The sequence below is a fragment of the Exophiala oligosperma genome (genome assembly GCF_000835515.1).
Source record: "Exophiala oligosperma strain CBS 72588 unplaced genomic scaffold supercont1.3, whole genome shotgun sequence".
In the NCBI taxonomy this organism is placed as follows: domain Eukaryota; kingdom Fungi; phylum Ascomycota; class Eurotiomycetes; order Chaetothyriales; family Herpotrichiellaceae; genus Exophiala; species Exophiala oligosperma.
The window spans coordinates 3608911-3624789 of NW_015622820.1; the positions used below are offsets into that span (position 1 = coordinate 3608911).

The window sequence follows — 15879 nt, forward strand, 5'->3', positions numbered from 1 at the left end:
AGTGCAAAGGCTTGCGAGAATATGGAGTGGTGGGCCCTTGTGCTTTCTGGCTGGTCACGTGAGCAGATGATTGAGGCACAATATCTCGCCCGAGAAGTGCCGGTATCGTGCGTGAAGCCTTGAGTCTCTTTGAAAGCCACTGAAGAAGAGCCATTCACAGACCTCGGGCGCCGGGTACAAGCTCGACCTTGCATTATCCACAGGATAACGCAATGCAGGTACCTGGGCAAATTCAGGTCCTGATTTTTAATCCGGTATCCCCCCCTTTAACCCGACAAATATGAGCAAGACCCAGATAGGATAGATATAAGATCCAGACAGCTATCTTGATTTTGTTTTGGTATCTCTACCTTCAGCTTGCCCAGCCCTACCAAGTCAGTCATCAAAAACCAACAAATTTCTTGATATTACAAACTCGCTTCTACCACCATGGGTGCCGCAGACAACTTCCTAGAGCTCACCAAGGCTCGGAGATCCATCTACGCCTTGTCCAATGCAAGTACCATCCCCGACTCGAGAGTTGAAGAGATCGTCAAGCATGCCGTGACCTGGGCACCTTCTTCATACAACGTCCAGTCTGCCCGTGCAGTGGTGGTCCTCGGTGCCGAACACAACAAGCTGTGGGCAATCGTCAAGAAGCACATGGACCAAGTCCCCATGGATGAGGGGATCAAGGGCTATGTAAGTGATTCTTTACCTTGAGTTTCGGCTCAAATTTCTTCTCGGATAATTGCTCCAGTGCACTCTTCCCGATTCAGTTTGCCTATTCGTTCACGCTCTTGCGGGTCTGACGGTTTGATTCTCGTATAGTTGGCCGGTCGTATCAATGGCTTCAACAGCAGTTACGGCACGGTGATGTGGTTTGAAGACCAGGCCGCCCTCGACGCCTTGGGCGAGAAGAACCCAATGGTCGTGCCTTTGTTGACTGAGTGTAAGTTCGCAAGAGAGATCAATCCTGGATCGGACAGATACTGGCGACGGTTAGCTGGATATTGGTACTGACTTTGGGTGTGCGTAGTTTCCGACCACTCGAGTGGTATGCATCAGTTCATCGGTGAGCTCTTACTCCTGCCATGTCGTATCCTTCCACAAAACTAATGCCCTCGACTAGCTTGGACTGCTCTCGAAGCCGAGGGCCTTGGGTGCAATCTTCAGCACTTCAACTTTCACCCCGGCATTGTCGCGGATGTGAAATCCACCTGGGGTCTCCCTGACACCTGGAAGCTCAAGTCCCAGTTGGTGTTTGGCAAGCCATCGGCAGGCCCAGACCACGAGAAGACCTTTGAGCCGATCGAGAAGAGGGTTATGGTCAAGAAGTCGTGAAGAAAATGGACTAGATCTTCGAGCAAGGACGACAATCTTCTGAACTGCGACACTCATTGATTTCAGGATATGCAGCAAGCAAGAGAGGCGAACAAGGCGCCAGAGATAGATGAAGTGGCAGGTTTTGACTGCTTAGACAGCATCAAGTCCGTCCCCAGAAAAAAAAAAGTGCACGCCAACGCGTCGCGTTTCTCGGGACGCTAGAGGAGCAAACGTGGACACAGAGTTAGATAGCATATACAAGTATCTTGGTCATCAGCCGATACGAGGAATCATCATCATGCCACAGATGTCAAGGAGAAATTCGTGATACTTTGTTACACGACCCCCTGGAAATGAAGAAGACAATCGATTGATTCCCTGATCCCCTCGGAGCTTTGCGAATCCAGCCAACGCCACGATTCCCGATTTGGATTAGTGTCTTCTATTCTCGGCCACGTTTCTCAAGTCGCTCAAATGAACTTGTCCCTTTTTCCTGCTTATCTTTCTCTCAGCTTATCCATCGATCCATCATCATCATCCTCCTCTCCGACCATCCTACATTCGTTTCTTTTTCTTTAACAAAGAGCGAGAGAGAGAGAGAAAAAATAGACTCCTGATTCTGACTACCTTGAAGGGGTCAACAACCACCTGTTGGTTGCAGCACCGCATTGAACGTACAACCTTGTACCCTGTTCGGAGTCTTCGGCAGAAGAGTCTTGAAATTTTAGCGGGGACCGTGCACAGAGAGAGAGAGAGAGAGAGAGAGAAAAGACCCCTATTATTCAATCCCATCCTCAGAACGCGCGGGTCACTTTGAACGAATCGTGGCCTAGCCATTAATTATTTTTACAATATTCGATATTCGAGTGTTCGGTGTCGTCTTTTGAGAGAAGTTTCATCTCGACAACGACAACGACAACGCGAATCATTCCTTGGGAGTTTATCGCACACGCGACGACGACGACGACGACGACGATGATGATGATGCACCACCTAATTTCACTTCCGGCATTGCTGGCTTTTACTTTCTTCGCCAGTCTCGTGTCTGCTTACCGACCGGTTCAATTCGTCAAGCACACCGGTGAAGCTGGCCGGGCCGACCAAGCGTTCAGTCTGGTGAATTACTACAATGAGACGACAAAACAGTCGGACCTTTACGTCCGGATGTGGGCGTTCCGATACCAGTCCAGCGCAAAAGGATGGGCGGCTTTGGCCCTGGGTCCTCAGATGAAGGGCGCGCTCATGTTCATCACGTACGGCGACCCGGCGACCAACGAACTCACCCTCACCGTGCGGACCGTCGACGGACACCACCCCCCTCGACCGGTGGTGGAGATGACGGATTTCTACAAGGGCGCCGTCCCCGTCGTGGACGTCGTCTCGACCCGCTTCGACCCCTACGACGGAGCCTTCTTCCACGAGGAACTCCAACAGAAACCGTCACACTTGGGCGTTGCCGAGTTCGTGGTACGTGGTTACGAGCAGTGGACGGCCGCCGACCTCGGCGTTCAAAATGACACCACGAAGCAGTCGATGATCTGGAGCAGCAACTTCAAGCAAGACTACGACGGCGACTTCGCCCCCGACCGAAACATCGACATGCACCAGTTCGGTCTCGGTTTTGGTTTCCTGTGGGCCGATCTGAAGAACGCCGCGTCGCCGGTGCCATTCTTTGGTCCCATCAACGAACTGGACGGGCACAAGGGTGTGAACGAGATCGGTGACCCGGTGGAACCGACCGCCGACGAGTTGAAGGCTGGGGAAGGTATCATCGCCGACCAAAAGGATGTCGCTGGTGGTGGCGTCGGCGGCGACGACGGATCGTCCACCGACAAGACCCCCGTGTCTCAACCCGGCGCCGACGATGGGACCAAGGTCGAGGAACCCGTCAAGACTGTCAAACAGTGGAACATTCGATCATTGATGTGGTGAGTTTTTTTTTGGTTCTCTTCTCGTTTCTTTCTTTTTCTCATTTCCAAGAAGAAGAAAAAACCCCCTCCGTGAACAATCGAGCTGACTCTTGTGTGATCTCAGGCACATCCACGGTTTCCTCATGACCGTGTCCTTCCTCATCCTCTACCCCTTGGCGGTCTACTTTTTGCGGTCGTCCCGGGCCGAGGCTTTCAACCTCCACTGGACCATCAACTCGCTGTCGAGCGTCGGGGTGGGCGTGGGCGCCATCGTCGGCTTCATCAATTCGAGGTCCGTCTCCATCGCCCACCAGTACGTCGGGATCTTGATCGTCTGCGCCCTGGCCGTCCAGACCGTCCTCGGCTGGCGCCACCACGTCGTCTACGTCTCGAGCCGCGGCGGCTCCCGGACCTGGATGTCCCGGGTCCACGTCTGGCTCGGCCGCGTCGTCGTGCCGGCGGGCATGGTCAACGTCGTCACGGGGCTGCTGTTGCGTCACTACGGCTGGTTGACCGTGAGCCTCACCATCGCCCTGGCCGCCGTCGAGGTCATCGTGCTCACCCTCGTCGTCGGTCGGGCCCGGAACCGCAGGCCCGCCGCCCGCAACAAGCAACCCAAGGACGTGCCCATCGGCGCCGACGAGGCCGAGGAGTATTTCCAGTTGGGCGACGACGACGACGATGCGGAATTCAGTGACGGTGATGACGATGACGGAGAGGCCGCCGCCGGCACCGCCTCCGGTCCGGCCGAGGAACGTGCGAAGAGGGACGCCGAGAGGGAGGAGCAGGCGAAACGTCTGGCCAGGTTGGACAAGGTCTGAGTTTCTTTTTTTGGGATCTCGGTCTCTTTCGGGGTCTTTTTTTGGGCTTCTGCCTTTGCTCTTTTTGTTTTGTGTGTATGTGTGTGTGTGTGTGTGTATTTTAAAATTCAACCTACAACATTAGGTGTAGTCACTGGGTTAAGTGGAAAGGGGGGAGTAAGGAAAATGGATCATGATATGTGTATGTATACATGTATATATTCTCGGGAAACGAAAATACCTGTTGTGGTGTGAGACTGTGAAAATGAGAATTGTGTCATGATCTTGATATGTACAATCTACATGGGGTTGGATATACGGATAATACGTGTTAATGGAAAATTCATTCCATCATATTCATCAACACCGCTGGCTTACAACACAGACATCACATGCAAAATGTGCGTTGACTGATTGAACGTGATGGATATGTGTTCGAGTTTCTCGTGTCTTGTCAATTAGAATATCACTCCTCCGCAGACAGGAGGGAAAACAACGTGTCGTCTGTATCATTTGTTTCTCTTTGACTCTTGACTCATTCGTGACCATCATAACCCACCGACAATCTGCCTCCACTGCGGAACATGATCCCCAACGAAATAGAGACCGTACAGGGTGAGACCTGCGATCAACAGACCGCTGAGCTTCTCCAGCCACGTGTGGAACCAGATGGCGGTCATCATCAGCATCCAGAAATCCAACACCACGACGCCATAGACCAAATATCGCGACCATATCCGTAGTTTTGCCGCCGTTTCGGATTCCCACCCCCCTACAGCCTTGCGTTCCTCTTCCGTCATGTCGTGGGCGACCGCGGCCGCGGCCTTGGGGGAGACGTGGGGGTGTGACGAGTGGCGATCGGAAATGGAGAGTTCGTAGAGGAGCAGGGCCGAGGAGAGGACGAGGATGAAGACGTGGCCGGAGATGTCGTGGCCACCCCTCCAGCGACCCCCGGCGGCCTTGCACACGGGGCCCGAGGAGATGGTGGTCATGTCGATGGCCTCCTTCAGGCCGTTGGTGTTCATGATGTGGGGTTCACAGTGACCTCCGGTGATGGTGAAGCTCCGGTCGATGAGTGCCGGGCCGAAGAACCATTGCGTCGTCAGGACCCAGGACAGCGTCGCGAGGCAGTATCGCAGCGCCACTTGGGCGTAATGCTTGCCTCGGAGGGTTGGGGCCGGTCGGGTGGTGAGTTGTAAGAGCAGCAAAGCCAGGGACGTCCAAAACCAGCCCCTTTTCACAAAGTAGATGTTGAAGATGTTGCCTTTACCGGAGAAATAGTTTTGATTCGGTATCGAGGGTGCGTGGACATCCGCAGTCACACCCGGTGCCAATGGAGCCACGGGGGGACCAGACGCGATCGGCGACAGGATGGAATAGGCGGACCCGAGAGCAAGGATCAATGGATAGACCAGGAGGAGGTACGTGGAGGGACGTTCTCTTGTCGTGGGCATTGCGAAGGAAGAGTCGATGCGCGAGGGAGGAGAGGACTTTGTTTCTGGTGGTGCGGCTGCTGCGCGCCCGTTACGTTGGACCGTTGGCATTTCGGAGGTGCGAAGGAGGATGGAGATCGTGTCAACAGATAATAGACATTGCTTTACCAGGACTAGAGGGAGGAAAAGTAAAGGGAAAAAAAGAAGGTGAGAGGTTACTGATTGTATGTACAGGTGAAAAGAGGCAAAGAAACAAAGGGCAGCTCAACGAAAGATTCGTATGTATTGCGTATTGCGTAGAGGTACGAGCAGATGACACTTTGATTGAATTGTTTGCTGTTCTTTTGTGAGTGACGTCAGATATCAACTATATATGATCATCTCTCTTCTTATGATGCTCCGTAATTATTGTATCTCGTGGACTCTTGTATAACAAATGGAGTATCATTCTAGGTGTAAGTGCCCCTGTATCTCTTCTGTAATTGATTCTGTTGATCATGTCACCAAGAGAGAGATGTCTGGTACTGAACTTGGTGGTCTACCTAGGAATGTTTAATATATTATTAGTCCCAACTTCACACCCTCATACTAATATGCACGTGTATATCTTCATATTCATCCTCTGTATCAATAGTCCTTACCTATTAAGAGTACTGCTTCCTCGTACCCAGAGATCGGGTGATTCCTTCTTATTAAAAACACACTATATCCTACCCCCATGTCATCGCTTTTTGCCACCATCTCGAACATGGCACAATGCTCCATGAAATCGCGTGTCAGCCTGATTCTGGGTCTCTGTGTCTGGCCCAATTAACAAGTCTCAACTACTCCTCCTCGACCTCGATATCCAATCGTAGCCTGAGCCTCGACGATTTTCTCATACCGGTCTGCCTGTCCGCCGCACGCATCCCTGCAAAACCCTGCATGTATCTCAGCCGAAGAGGCAAGGTATCATGCACCTGGAATTGACCCGTCCTGCAGTGCTGGATCATGGCTACCTGGGATTGTGATCACACACACACACAGCTTCCAAAACTTCATATAAGCGGTCTGTTTTTCCAGCCACAGGGTCAAAAGCCAGAAGTCATAGAGACTCTTTTTCCTTGCTTCAATTGTTTCTCCCAATTAGATCGCACAGAGTTATTCACAGACAGAAAGAAGACGCCGTGCCACGAAAACCATCATTGTTACTGCCGCCGTGCACCGACTTTTGTGCTGCATCAACCCGCTTGCTTCATCAGCCAGACCGTGCAACGTTGACATAGAGAGCTCCTGTTTTCGGTCACAGATTCCAAATAGCGAGTCTCATTTCCAAAAACCTTCCTCCTCGTCTTGACTTCTACACAAGTTTGTATCCGCGCCAGGTATTCATCAGTATGGATATTCAACGTATTCGCCGCACCGCCGCCACAGGCACCAACAGCCTCATTGAACTCCCCGAGTACATCATCACCACCTTCTTTCCCAGCGCTCGACCATTGCTCGACAAACATCCTGCCCTCTTCCGCTTTGTAGGAATCTTGCTGGCCTTATATTACTTCGGTCCTGTCACACGCCTGCAGACCCTCTGGCAGCGTTTCTCGTCTCTTCTGGTCTCCACCGTCACGGTCTCATCAGACGAAGACCTTTTCAACTACCTGAGCACGTACATCGCAGAGACGCGTACTCTGCGCGCCGATCAATTGCTCAATGCCACCCTCAACACCCCTCACGACTTCATGCCGGGACGCCGCCGCCGTGCACCCCATGAGATGGACGTCGAAGAGTCGGCTCGCCGCACCACCGACCCCAAGATCAAGTACGAGCAGGGCCAGGGCGTGCAACTGTTCATATACCAACGCCGCCTGTTCTACGTGTCCCGCAAGTATGGCGAGGGTCACACCTACGCGGGCAACCGGTACTCCCGCATTGAAGTGCTCAGTGTGTCGTGCCTGGGACGCTCGACCACCCCAATCAAGGAATTCCTCGAGAACATCTACCGCATGAACAAGGAGAAAGAGCGGTCTCTCACCATCATTCGTCGTCCCTATGACGGCGGCTATGGTGGCCGCTCGACTTGGTCACGATTGACCAGCAAACCCCGTCGTGCGCTGGACACGGTCATCCTCGACGCAGGTCAAAAGGAACAGGTGCTTGCCGATGTGGAAGAGTACATGGACGAAACGACTATGAACTTTTATGCGAGCCATGGTATCCCCTATCGCAGAGGCTACCTGTTCCATGGACCGCCGGGTGTGGGAAAGACGTCCTTCGCTTTGGCCATGGCGAGCAAGTTCAATCTCGATGTGTACAATCTGACGTTGCTTGATCACAATCTCACAGATTCGGATCTGGTGTCGTTATTGAATCAGTTGCCTGGCCGGTCGTTGTTGCTGCTGGAGGACATCGACACAGCAGGACTGAGCCGCAAAGGCAAAAATACGACCTCTCGACGTCGGCGAGGCGCAAGGGCAAAGTTGCCAGAGGGTGCAGTGGCAAAAAAGAAGGAAAATAGTAATGACCTCGACCTTGACAGTGACGACGACGACGCATCGGCCACCACGAGTCGTGTCACCTTGAGTGGGCTCTTGAATGCGATTGACGGAGTTGCTGCTCCAGAGGGACACATACTCATCATGGTGAGATTTTAAAACGACTCTTATAATCAAACTCATTCGGCTAACAATTGTGATCAGACGACCAATAAACCTCATGACTTGGACGATGCTCTCGTTCGTGCAGGGAGAATCAGCGTACGAGTGGGCTTCAAGAATGCCTCGAAGAAGCAGGCCGAGGAGATCTTCCTGCGGATGTACGTCGACATGCCGAGCGCGGGTCACATTCAGACCCAGGAAGAAGGTGGTGAGAAGAAGGTGCAGCCGGGCGGCACACCCGCGGCGGCCGACACTGCACGCCTCTACGAGTTGGCGAGAAGGTTTGCGGACCTGATCCCCGACCACGACTTCTCGCCGGCAGATTTGCAGGATTACCTGCTGGTCCACAAGAAGGACGCCGAGAAAGCCGTGGTGGAATTGCCGGCGTGGATGGAGGAGGTGTACGAGGAGAGGCGACGCAAGGAAGAGGAGAAGGAAGTCGACCGTGAATTGAGAAAGGAGGCCAAACTCGAGGAGAGACGGAAGTTTAGGGAAGAGGTCAAGGCGGCGGTGAAAGAGACAAAGGATGGCGTCGAGGGCGACGATGAAGACACCAAGGTCGAGCAGCATGCGAAGGAAAAGGAGTCTGTGGATGCCAAACCCACCGAGAAAGGAGAAGGCTCGGTTGACGAGACACCATCATAGAGACATTTTTGACCCTCACCAAGTAGGCGAACATAAAGGACAAGTAGCTGCTGGGAAAAGGACGATGGCTTTTGTTGGTTCTGGAATAGAAATAATGAGAATGTGTGGTTGAATAGACACGAGGGCGACAGAAAAAATAATGAATAGATCCGAACATCAGACACTCATCAATCACATATAGCATGCCAAAAGAAGAAGCAAATGGCCGAAAAACGGTGAAAACATGAAGAATGAAGCTGGTTTGGAAAATGAGATGGGTTGAGGGTTTCCCTAACATCGACATGCTTTTGATGTTTTCTTACTCAGTAGTCCGGGAGGAAGGTAGATTAAAAAGTACCCTCAACGACCGACGTGTCTACTCGATCCTACTACTGCTGATATTGCTACTACCAAAAAGGTGGAATCATTCGCCATCGAGTTTCGACTTCTTTTCGTCTTTCTGGAAATTTCGTCATCATCCATGTTCGAGTCCCATCTGCGGTGACACCGAGATTGACCATGACAAACAGTAAGGCACAAATCAACGACCAGTTGACATTGATATTGACGTGGTTGCCATGATACCCGTCTGGTTTTATTTTTGTTGTTTCAAGGAGGACCAGAGAAAGATAAATTCCACATTCTGCCGTATAGTGAGGTGCTACCAACTTTTGGAAAGGATTTTTGTCCGGGAGTGTATATTTTTTCAGGCTTGACAAATATCGATGGTAGACGTTTTGTTTGTAAGAACAATAAACAAAAAGTAATATGTAGATGAACTTGAGGTACGCCGTCGAAGTCTTTCCTGATGGTGATGTCTGATTGTCTCGGTTCTTGTTCTTGTTCTCGTTCTCGTCCACAGCATTAAAAGCCAGGTACTCGACATAAATTGCAAGGTTTATAAAAAAGTAAAAAGCCAATCCGATAAAATAATGACCTATCCACATTCGAGAGGTACTTTTTGTTGTTGTGAGGAAAAAACATTCGAGTAATCGACGGCTTGATTGAATGAACATCAAAAAGGAACAGAGTAGAGGTGATGTGTTTGTTGTCGTTGAGGTGAAGATGTTGAGATGGGAACTGGATGACAAGGTAGTGGTGGTGGTGGTGGTTATGATGATCATGACGATGGATATTGTCGATAACAACAGTGACAAAATATAGAAATGAATGAACCATGAATGAGGTACTTTCCAGGTTTTGACATGGTCTAGAAGTTGAGACAATAGAGAAGGAGGTTGTTGTTGTTGGTTGTGGTGGTGTTGGTGGTGTTGATGATGTCTAGGGTACGTGTGATCTTGAACATCTCTCGCTCCGTAAAATAAAAATCGATCTTTGAGATCAGGTATTAGACGAACAGCAATGATTGTGACAGTGCTTAGAATGTAGAATGATCTTGTACACCATATGATCAGGTCTAGCATTTTTGTTGCAAAATGTCCATACGTCGTCAAATTCACAAGGAACGGTGTAACCTTTTGAAAAACAAAGCAAAATTATAAAACGAGTTTGAAAGGGCTGTTTGGGGGGGGGAAAGGTTTCGGCGTGGGTCTGAAGGTCTAAGGCGGTCTTCATGAATCCAAAGAAACAAAATGATAAAATGATAACAATAACAAAACAATAGAAAGGTGTCTGTACAGTACTCTGTACCTAGTTACCTCATTTCTTCTTTCTAGGAGAATGAAGAGAGAAAAGATGATGCAGGCTAGGTGAAGGGCTCGCAGGTGATGATTCTCTAGCAGTTCTGACGCCTTTTTGACGTAAAAGGGCATGTTCTGCAATCTCATACCCTTACCTAAGCATCACATGCAATTGTACGAGTTAGAGGAGGATTCGTTGAGGGGAATATGGAGTACCGAGGACAATCCCAAAAAGCATTGCAAGGCTTCTTCTCCATTCTTCGCCCAGAAAAGAATGAGAGGAAAAGGGAAAAAAGGAAGAGAAAATTAGAACCTTAGGTCCTCCGTACCTAGGTACGGATATCCCTATGTACAATATGTATCCGTACAAGCTACAAGGATCACCTAGAAATTAATGTCTTGAAATGGGGAATCAATGAGATTGACTTTGAGCGGAAGATTAGAATTGAAATTGATGGCTGATCATAGCAGGGGGGGCCCAGAGAGCTACCTTAGGCTATTGTACGGATGAAGTGGAGGGACCGGATGGTGGAAACAATAATGGAGGTGAGTAAGATGCCCGTAAGACCTGATCCAGCTACCCAGGTAGGGAAAGCTAAGGTAAGGTAGCTACGTTGCTTCGACCAGAGTGTTGTTACTACAGTAGTTGTTGAGTGACAGGGGATGAAGAGTTAAAAGAGACACAATAAGGGTGAAAGAGCATGTTGGAGGACTGAGACAATAACTGTTCTCCGTACAGTAGGTGTACGGATACGGAGTACAAGTAGATAACCTTAGCGAGAGGCAGCAGTAGCAGCATCATCATCATCATCATTATTACGGAGTAACCCTATTAACAGAAGTAACCTTAGTTACAGGCATTCGTTTAGCTCGTATTCCTCCCAGCCAGCCAGCGTCAAGGTCACGTGAGTCCAACCCAATTTGGTCTCGCTGGTCTTTCGCTGTCTTTGTTGGTGATGCAGAGTCAATTCAATTCATTCATCCGCAAAGTCAACCGAATTCATCAAAAGCCCACCATTCCCTCCACAAGCGCATCCTTAGAACCCGATCTATCATCTTCATCATATTCCAGCTGTTACCCGACACCATCATCGGTCACCGTAGCCCTTCCAGTCTTGACCACGCCGCCCTCTTCACCGCCATCGCCCACCCCAATCTTCCAATCGCTTTTCCCAGCCTCCCACCCAAACCTCGCCCACCACGGTGACCCGTTTCACCCAACACGGCCGACAATAATGATCAAACTCAAAATGAAGAAAAAGCCGACACTGCAATGAGCGATCCGGTCGGTCCAGATGTGGCTAAAGAGGCCTCGCCCGATAAAGCTGTTGATCACTCGTCAACCAATGGAGGCCCAGCTCAGTCCGCATCGAAATCACCAAAGCCTGAAGAACAGAACCCATGCGATCCTAAAACTGCTGCGAACGAACCAACCGTAGACCAGGCCATGGCGGATGTGGCAGACGCTGACGCAGAGGGAGACTCGGAAGCGGAGACACTTATTCAGTCACCCGAAAAACAAAGGACCGCTGCAGGATCGACCGCTGGTAACACGTCCGTGGCCGGCTCGGTACGGCATGCGGCATCAAAGGACGACAAGACGTTAAATGGAGCAAGTGCCACTGAAAGCGACAATAAATCAAGGAAGCGCAAGCGTAGCGTTGACGACGCTCGCGACGAACTCGCCTTTTCCGTGTCGAGCCGCCAAAGCTCACCGTTATCATCCCTCTTACATCCCCATTCAGAAGAAGGTAGTGATTCAGACGTAACCAGCCATATTGCATCGACGACCCCGAAGCCATCCAAGAAGAAGCGCGAGAAAAGGTCGGCAGATCCCGACGATGCCGAAGAGAAACCGGTCAGGAACCAAACTCGTAGACGTCGCCCGAGCGACATCCTCCCCAAACAACGCACAAAGAACAATTCCAGCGGCGTAGACCCTGTCTCTTCCGAGCGGCGCGAAACGAGGTCAGCTACGTATCCTCGCCACTCTTCCCAAGAACCTTCACCTTCACCACCACCAGCGCCGCCGCACCGCAAGGAACACAGGCGTGGCGTGTCGACCCAGTTCACTCTTGGCGATGTAGAAAGGAAGAAGCGCGGGCGTCCCCCCGCCATCCAAACGAAGAGAAGTGGTTCAGCGGATCACAGGAGGCGTTCCGTGTCATCAGACGGGTCGGATTCACCGCGACGCGTCCGCCCTGCTTTGCATAAATTTACCTCGACCGATCACGAGACTATGTCACCGGCCAAAGCAGCTGTATCGATTATTCGCAAATTGAAGGATCGGAATGGCAGGACTTATCTTGCTAGAGCTGCCAACAACAATGATCTGGAATTGGCCAAGCAGAAATTCGCCGAGAGACCAGAAGATCTGAACGAAGCAGACAATGCAGGAAATACGCCACTTCAGATTGCCGCTCTTTCGGGATTTACAGACATCGTCCAGTTCTTGTTGGAGAACGGCTGTGAAGTTGACACGCTGAACATCGATAGAGACACACCGTTGATTGATGCTATCGAAAATGGGCACGTTGACGTCGTCAAACTGCTTCTGGACTATGGGGCGAATCCTCGACGCGGTAACGCTAAGGGCGAAGAACCGTATGAGCTTGTCGATAAGAACGACGAGAACTATGACGAGATTCGGGCACTGATAGCAAAAGCAAAAGACAAACCAGTCCATCGACGAGTATCCAACGAACATACAGAGGTCTCACGTGACGGACATTCTTCTCGGGCTGCCTCAGCTGCGAGTCCTCGCGATTCACCTCCAATCAATGGTCCTCGAAGTCCACCAGCTTTTCCGTCCTCGAGGCGGCGAAAAACCGGTCGTAGCGAATCAACAAGAAACGATCTGCTTTGGCAAGCAAACACCCAGGAAAATTTGACTCGTCTTGCGGGTAAGGGAGATGTTCAGGGAGTGGGAAGTATTCTCAACATACTGCAGAAAGCTGAAACCGAGTCACTGATAGCTGCGGCAAAGGCTGGACACGAGGAGGTATTGCAATATCTGTTGGCGATAGGCAACGCAGAACCCGACCCCGACCCAGTAAAGAATGTCAAGCTTGGACACAACACGCCTATGCTTGCGGCAATCGGACGGGGGCATCCCGAAGTGGTCAAACTTCTGGTGGAGTTGGATGGTTTCAATCCCACAAGGAGGCTTCTTAAGGGGAAGACATACCACGAGATTGCCGCCGAACGCCGAGGCGAACAATGGCAGAAGGAGTACGAGATCTTGAAAGATGCATATGACAAGCACTCGGCTGGGAAATCAAGGAAGACCACGTCTCCTCGTGCCACAAGAGACGGCGACAGGCACCGTGCTCGCGTCGCCCGGCGTTCGCACTCACCTGTTGCTAGCAAACAGCGTACATCTTCGAGCCCGACCTTGACACACAAGACCAATCCGAACAAATCGCCTCAATCTTCGAGCAACAATGGCGATCGGGATCGAACGTCTGGTGAAGCGCTCGAACGGCGCAAGAATGCAACTAACCGGAAAGAACGTAGTGATGTTGCGGTTTCTTCCGATCAAGATCAATCTACGTCTACTCCTCGCCAAGGCCATATGAAGCGCAGAAGTCAGAGCGATGCACAATCTGCTTTCCTCGATGCTGAAGGCACGCACCGACGGAGACGACTGGTCACCGGGAAGGAACACCGTCGGGGCAAGAGTGTCATCACGGAGCATTCCTCGGACGAGGATGGATCTACGCCTATTGTAAAGACAGAGACTCGGCCGAGCACTGCCTTGAAAAGAACACGAGAGAGTCTCACTCCCGACCAAGCTCGTACCCAAGGCGAGAGCACTGGAAGCGTTGTTAAGAAACGCAGAACGGTGGTGGAAAGCAGTCCCGAGGAGTCAAGAGCTGGACCTGCAAAACGAGCCGACCGTCTGTCCCAGTCATCCCGCGAAGTCAAGCCTAGCGTCGAGGAGAGGCGTACAGCCCAGTCTCGATCGTTGGACACCGACGCTAGTGTTGCGAAGGATCTAAGCGGCCCCGCCGAGGCTCCAGAGCAAGAAGCCACGCCAAATAAATCACCCGTTCTGTCAAGTCCTCGAGAAAATGTGATAAAAACGGAAGAGGTCGATGTCGGACCAACCGAAGCCGAGCTACAAGCACAACGCGAAGAAGAGGCAAGAAAGGTTGAGGAAGCAAGGAAAGCGGAAGAGGCAAGACAGGCAGAAGAGATACGAAAGGCAGCAGAGGCGAAGAGGTTGGAAGAGGAAAGAATTGCAGCTGAAAAGGCCGAGGAAGAACGCAGAGTGGCAGAAGAGAACGAGCGTCGTAAACGAGCAGAAGAGGAAGCGGCCGCAGCGCAGCGGAAATTGGAAGAGGAGGCAGCTCAAAAGAAACGCGAAGAGGAGGCAGCACAAAAGAGACGAGAAGAGGAGGAACGGCAAGAACGTATCAAGCGCGAGCTTGAAGAGAGACAACGACGACAAGAAGAGTACATTCGACAGCAGCGCCTCGAGTATGAAAGACGCCGTAGAGAGGCTCTTCCAATTGTGCTCAGCATGACGGCCTTGATGATCGACAACAATGACCCTGCTGTTAGGAGTGATGTCTGGCTACGAAAGTTTCTGCCACTTTTCACCGTCAAGACGTCTCAACTGACATCTGAGTCTTTTCCAGTGGCAACGGATGATCTCTGGGTGCCGAATTTTCAGGTTGCCGGTTTACTGGCAACAAAAGACTTGAACCTTCGCAATTACACTTCTCTCGAAAAGAGGCCGGTAACACATAATCAACGACTTTGTTTGTGGAAAGTATCCCGGAACATGCTATCCTTTGAATACGATGCCACTGCATACAATACGACCATTCAAAAAGCGAAGGAGAAGGAAGAGGAGGAGAGACCCAAGTTCCTGAACATGGAGGAACTTTTCTGGGTCAAGGTACGTACCGCCCCATCGCATCTAGTGCCCAGATACTGACTCGTCATCTAGTACTCTGATTTCGAAGATCAAGTCTTTCGACATCCTCATTTGGCAGCTCTTCAACCACTGAAGAAGCAAGCCATCTCTGTGAGAATCCCTCAAGGGCAGCTATCGACAACACAAGGACCACTTGCAAATGGAATATACCCCCTCCAAGCCAAACTTACGAATGGCATCACCTCCCATTTACCACCATCATCTTATGGAAATGGCTACGCTCGTTAACACTCGACCTTGTCGGTTTTCTGTCACTGAACCACTATCACGACTCTTGATGAGGAGAATTACTATGGCGCACATTGTAATGACGACGATCCCCGGATATTATGAGATTGAGTATGGCTTTTCTTTGTCTCGATAATACTGTGTATGTATATACATACAGTAGTTCCATGCACGAGGTCATGAGATGGTAGGAAGGGCTAGATACCCTCTACGAACAATTAAATGTGGATAATAACAATATGAGACACTGTGAAGCTTGATGGTTCATGCTCTTTTATTCGTTTGAGTCTTGGTCATTGAGTGTTGCGCCTTTTGTTGTAACATCGTGAGTACGGAGTCCTGAAGAAGGCAGTAGTACTGT

At 50.9% G+C, this 15879-nt stretch overlaps 6 protein-coding genes across 7 annotated transcripts; 4 read left to right on the forward strand and 2 right to left on the reverse strand.

The window, feature by feature from the left end:
* The first annotated feature begins 144 nt into the window (after positions 1-144).
* Positions 145-1608, forward strand: PV06_04021. Of its 2 annotated transcripts, XM_016404859.1 has the most exons (4): positions 145-681; positions 811-931; positions 1019-1054; positions 1112-1608. In XM_016404859.1, exons 1-4 carry the CDS (start codon positions 430-432, stop codon positions 1321-1323), a joined length of 621 nt encoding a protein of 206 aa, XP_016265864.1. In that variant the 5' UTR covers positions 145-429; the 3' UTR covers positions 1324-1608. The 2 variants fall into 2 exon arrangements, with proteins under 2 accessions (XP_016265864.1, XP_016265865.1); XM_016404860.1 differs by having other exon boundaries at positions 811-1054.
* A 215-nt stretch (positions 1609-1823) lies between these two features.
* On the forward strand, positions 1824-4375 carry PV06_04022 (uncharacterized protein). Its single transcript, XM_016404861.1, has 2 exons — positions 1824-3233; positions 3340-4375. Exons 1-2 carry the CDS (start codon positions 2281-2283, stop codon positions 4034-4036), a joined length of 1650 nt encoding a protein of 549 aa, XP_016265866.1. The 5' UTR covers positions 1824-2280; the 3' UTR covers positions 4037-4375.
* On the reverse strand, positions 4241-5737 carry PV06_04023 (uncharacterized protein). Its single transcript, XM_016404862.1, has one exon. It carries the CDS (start codon positions 5557-5559, stop codon positions 4564-4566), a length of 996 nt encoding a protein of 331 aa, XP_016265867.1. The 5' UTR covers positions 5560-5737; the 3' UTR covers positions 4241-4563.
* Positions 5738-6824: 1087 nt separating this feature from the next.
* On the forward strand, positions 6825-8847 carry PV06_04024 (uncharacterized protein; the record flags this gene model as incomplete). The annotated part of the gene is made up of 2 exons (XM_016404863.1): positions 6825-8066; positions 8124-8847. 2 exons carry the CDS (start codon positions 6825-6827, stop codon positions 8724-8726), a joined length of 1845 nt encoding a protein of 614 aa, XP_016265868.1. The 3' UTR covers positions 8727-8847.
* Positions 8848-8990: 143 nt separating this feature from the next.
* PV06_04025 (uncharacterized protein) lies at positions 8991-10299 on the reverse strand. Its single transcript, XM_016404864.1, has one exon. The coding sequence runs from the start codon at positions 10127-10129 to the stop codon at positions 9113-9115; it is 1017 nt and encodes a 338-aa protein (XP_016265869.1). The 5' UTR covers positions 10130-10299; the 3' UTR covers positions 8991-9112.
* Positions 10300-11317: 1018 nt separating this feature from the next.
* On the forward strand, positions 11318-15851 carry PV06_04026 (uncharacterized protein). Its single transcript, XM_016404865.1, has 2 exons — positions 11318-15251; positions 15303-15851. The coding sequence occupies exons 1-2, from the start codon at positions 11619-11621 to the stop codon at positions 15516-15518; spliced, it is 3849 nt and encodes a 1282-aa protein (XP_016265870.1). The 5' UTR covers positions 11318-11618; the 3' UTR covers positions 15519-15851.
* Positions 15852-15879: the final 28 nt, after the last annotated feature.

Bases quoted from the DNA above. Each gene is read 5' to 3' on its own strand.
- PV06_04023 (XM_016404862.1), bottom strand. From the start codon at position 5,559: ATGCCAACGGTCCAACGTAACGGGCGCGCAGCAGCCGCACCACCAGAA.
- PV06_04022 (XM_016404861.1), top strand. From the start codon at position 2,281: ATGATGATGATGCACCACCTAATTTCACTTCCGGCATTGCTGGCTTTT. The intron at 3,234-3,339 runs GTGAGTTTTTTT...GTGTGATCTCAG, and splicing joins AACATTCGATCATTGATGTG to GCACATCCACGGTTTCCTCA.
- PV06_04021 (XM_016404859.1), top strand. From the start codon at position 430: ATGGGTGCCGCAGACAACTTCCTAGAGCTCACCAAGGCTCGGAGATCC. The intron at 682-810 runs GTAAGTGATTCT...ATTCTCGTATAG, and splicing joins ATGAGGGGATCAAGGGCTAT to TTGGCCGGTCGTATCAATGG. The intron at 1,055-1,111 runs GTGAGCTCTTAC...GCCCTCGACTAG, and splicing joins TGGTATGCATCAGTTCATCG to CTTGGACTGCTCTCGAAGCC.
- PV06_04025 (XM_016404864.1), bottom strand. From the start codon at position 10,129: ATGCTAGACCTGATCATATGGTGTACAAGATCATTCTACATTCTAAGC.
- PV06_04026 (XM_016404865.1), top strand. From the start codon at position 11,619: ATGAGCGATCCGGTCGGTCCAGATGTGGCTAAAGAGGCCTCGCCCGAT. The intron at 15,252-15,302 runs GTACGTACCGCC...CTCGTCATCTAG, and splicing joins AGGAACTTTTCTGGGTCAAG to TACTCTGATTTCGAAGATCA.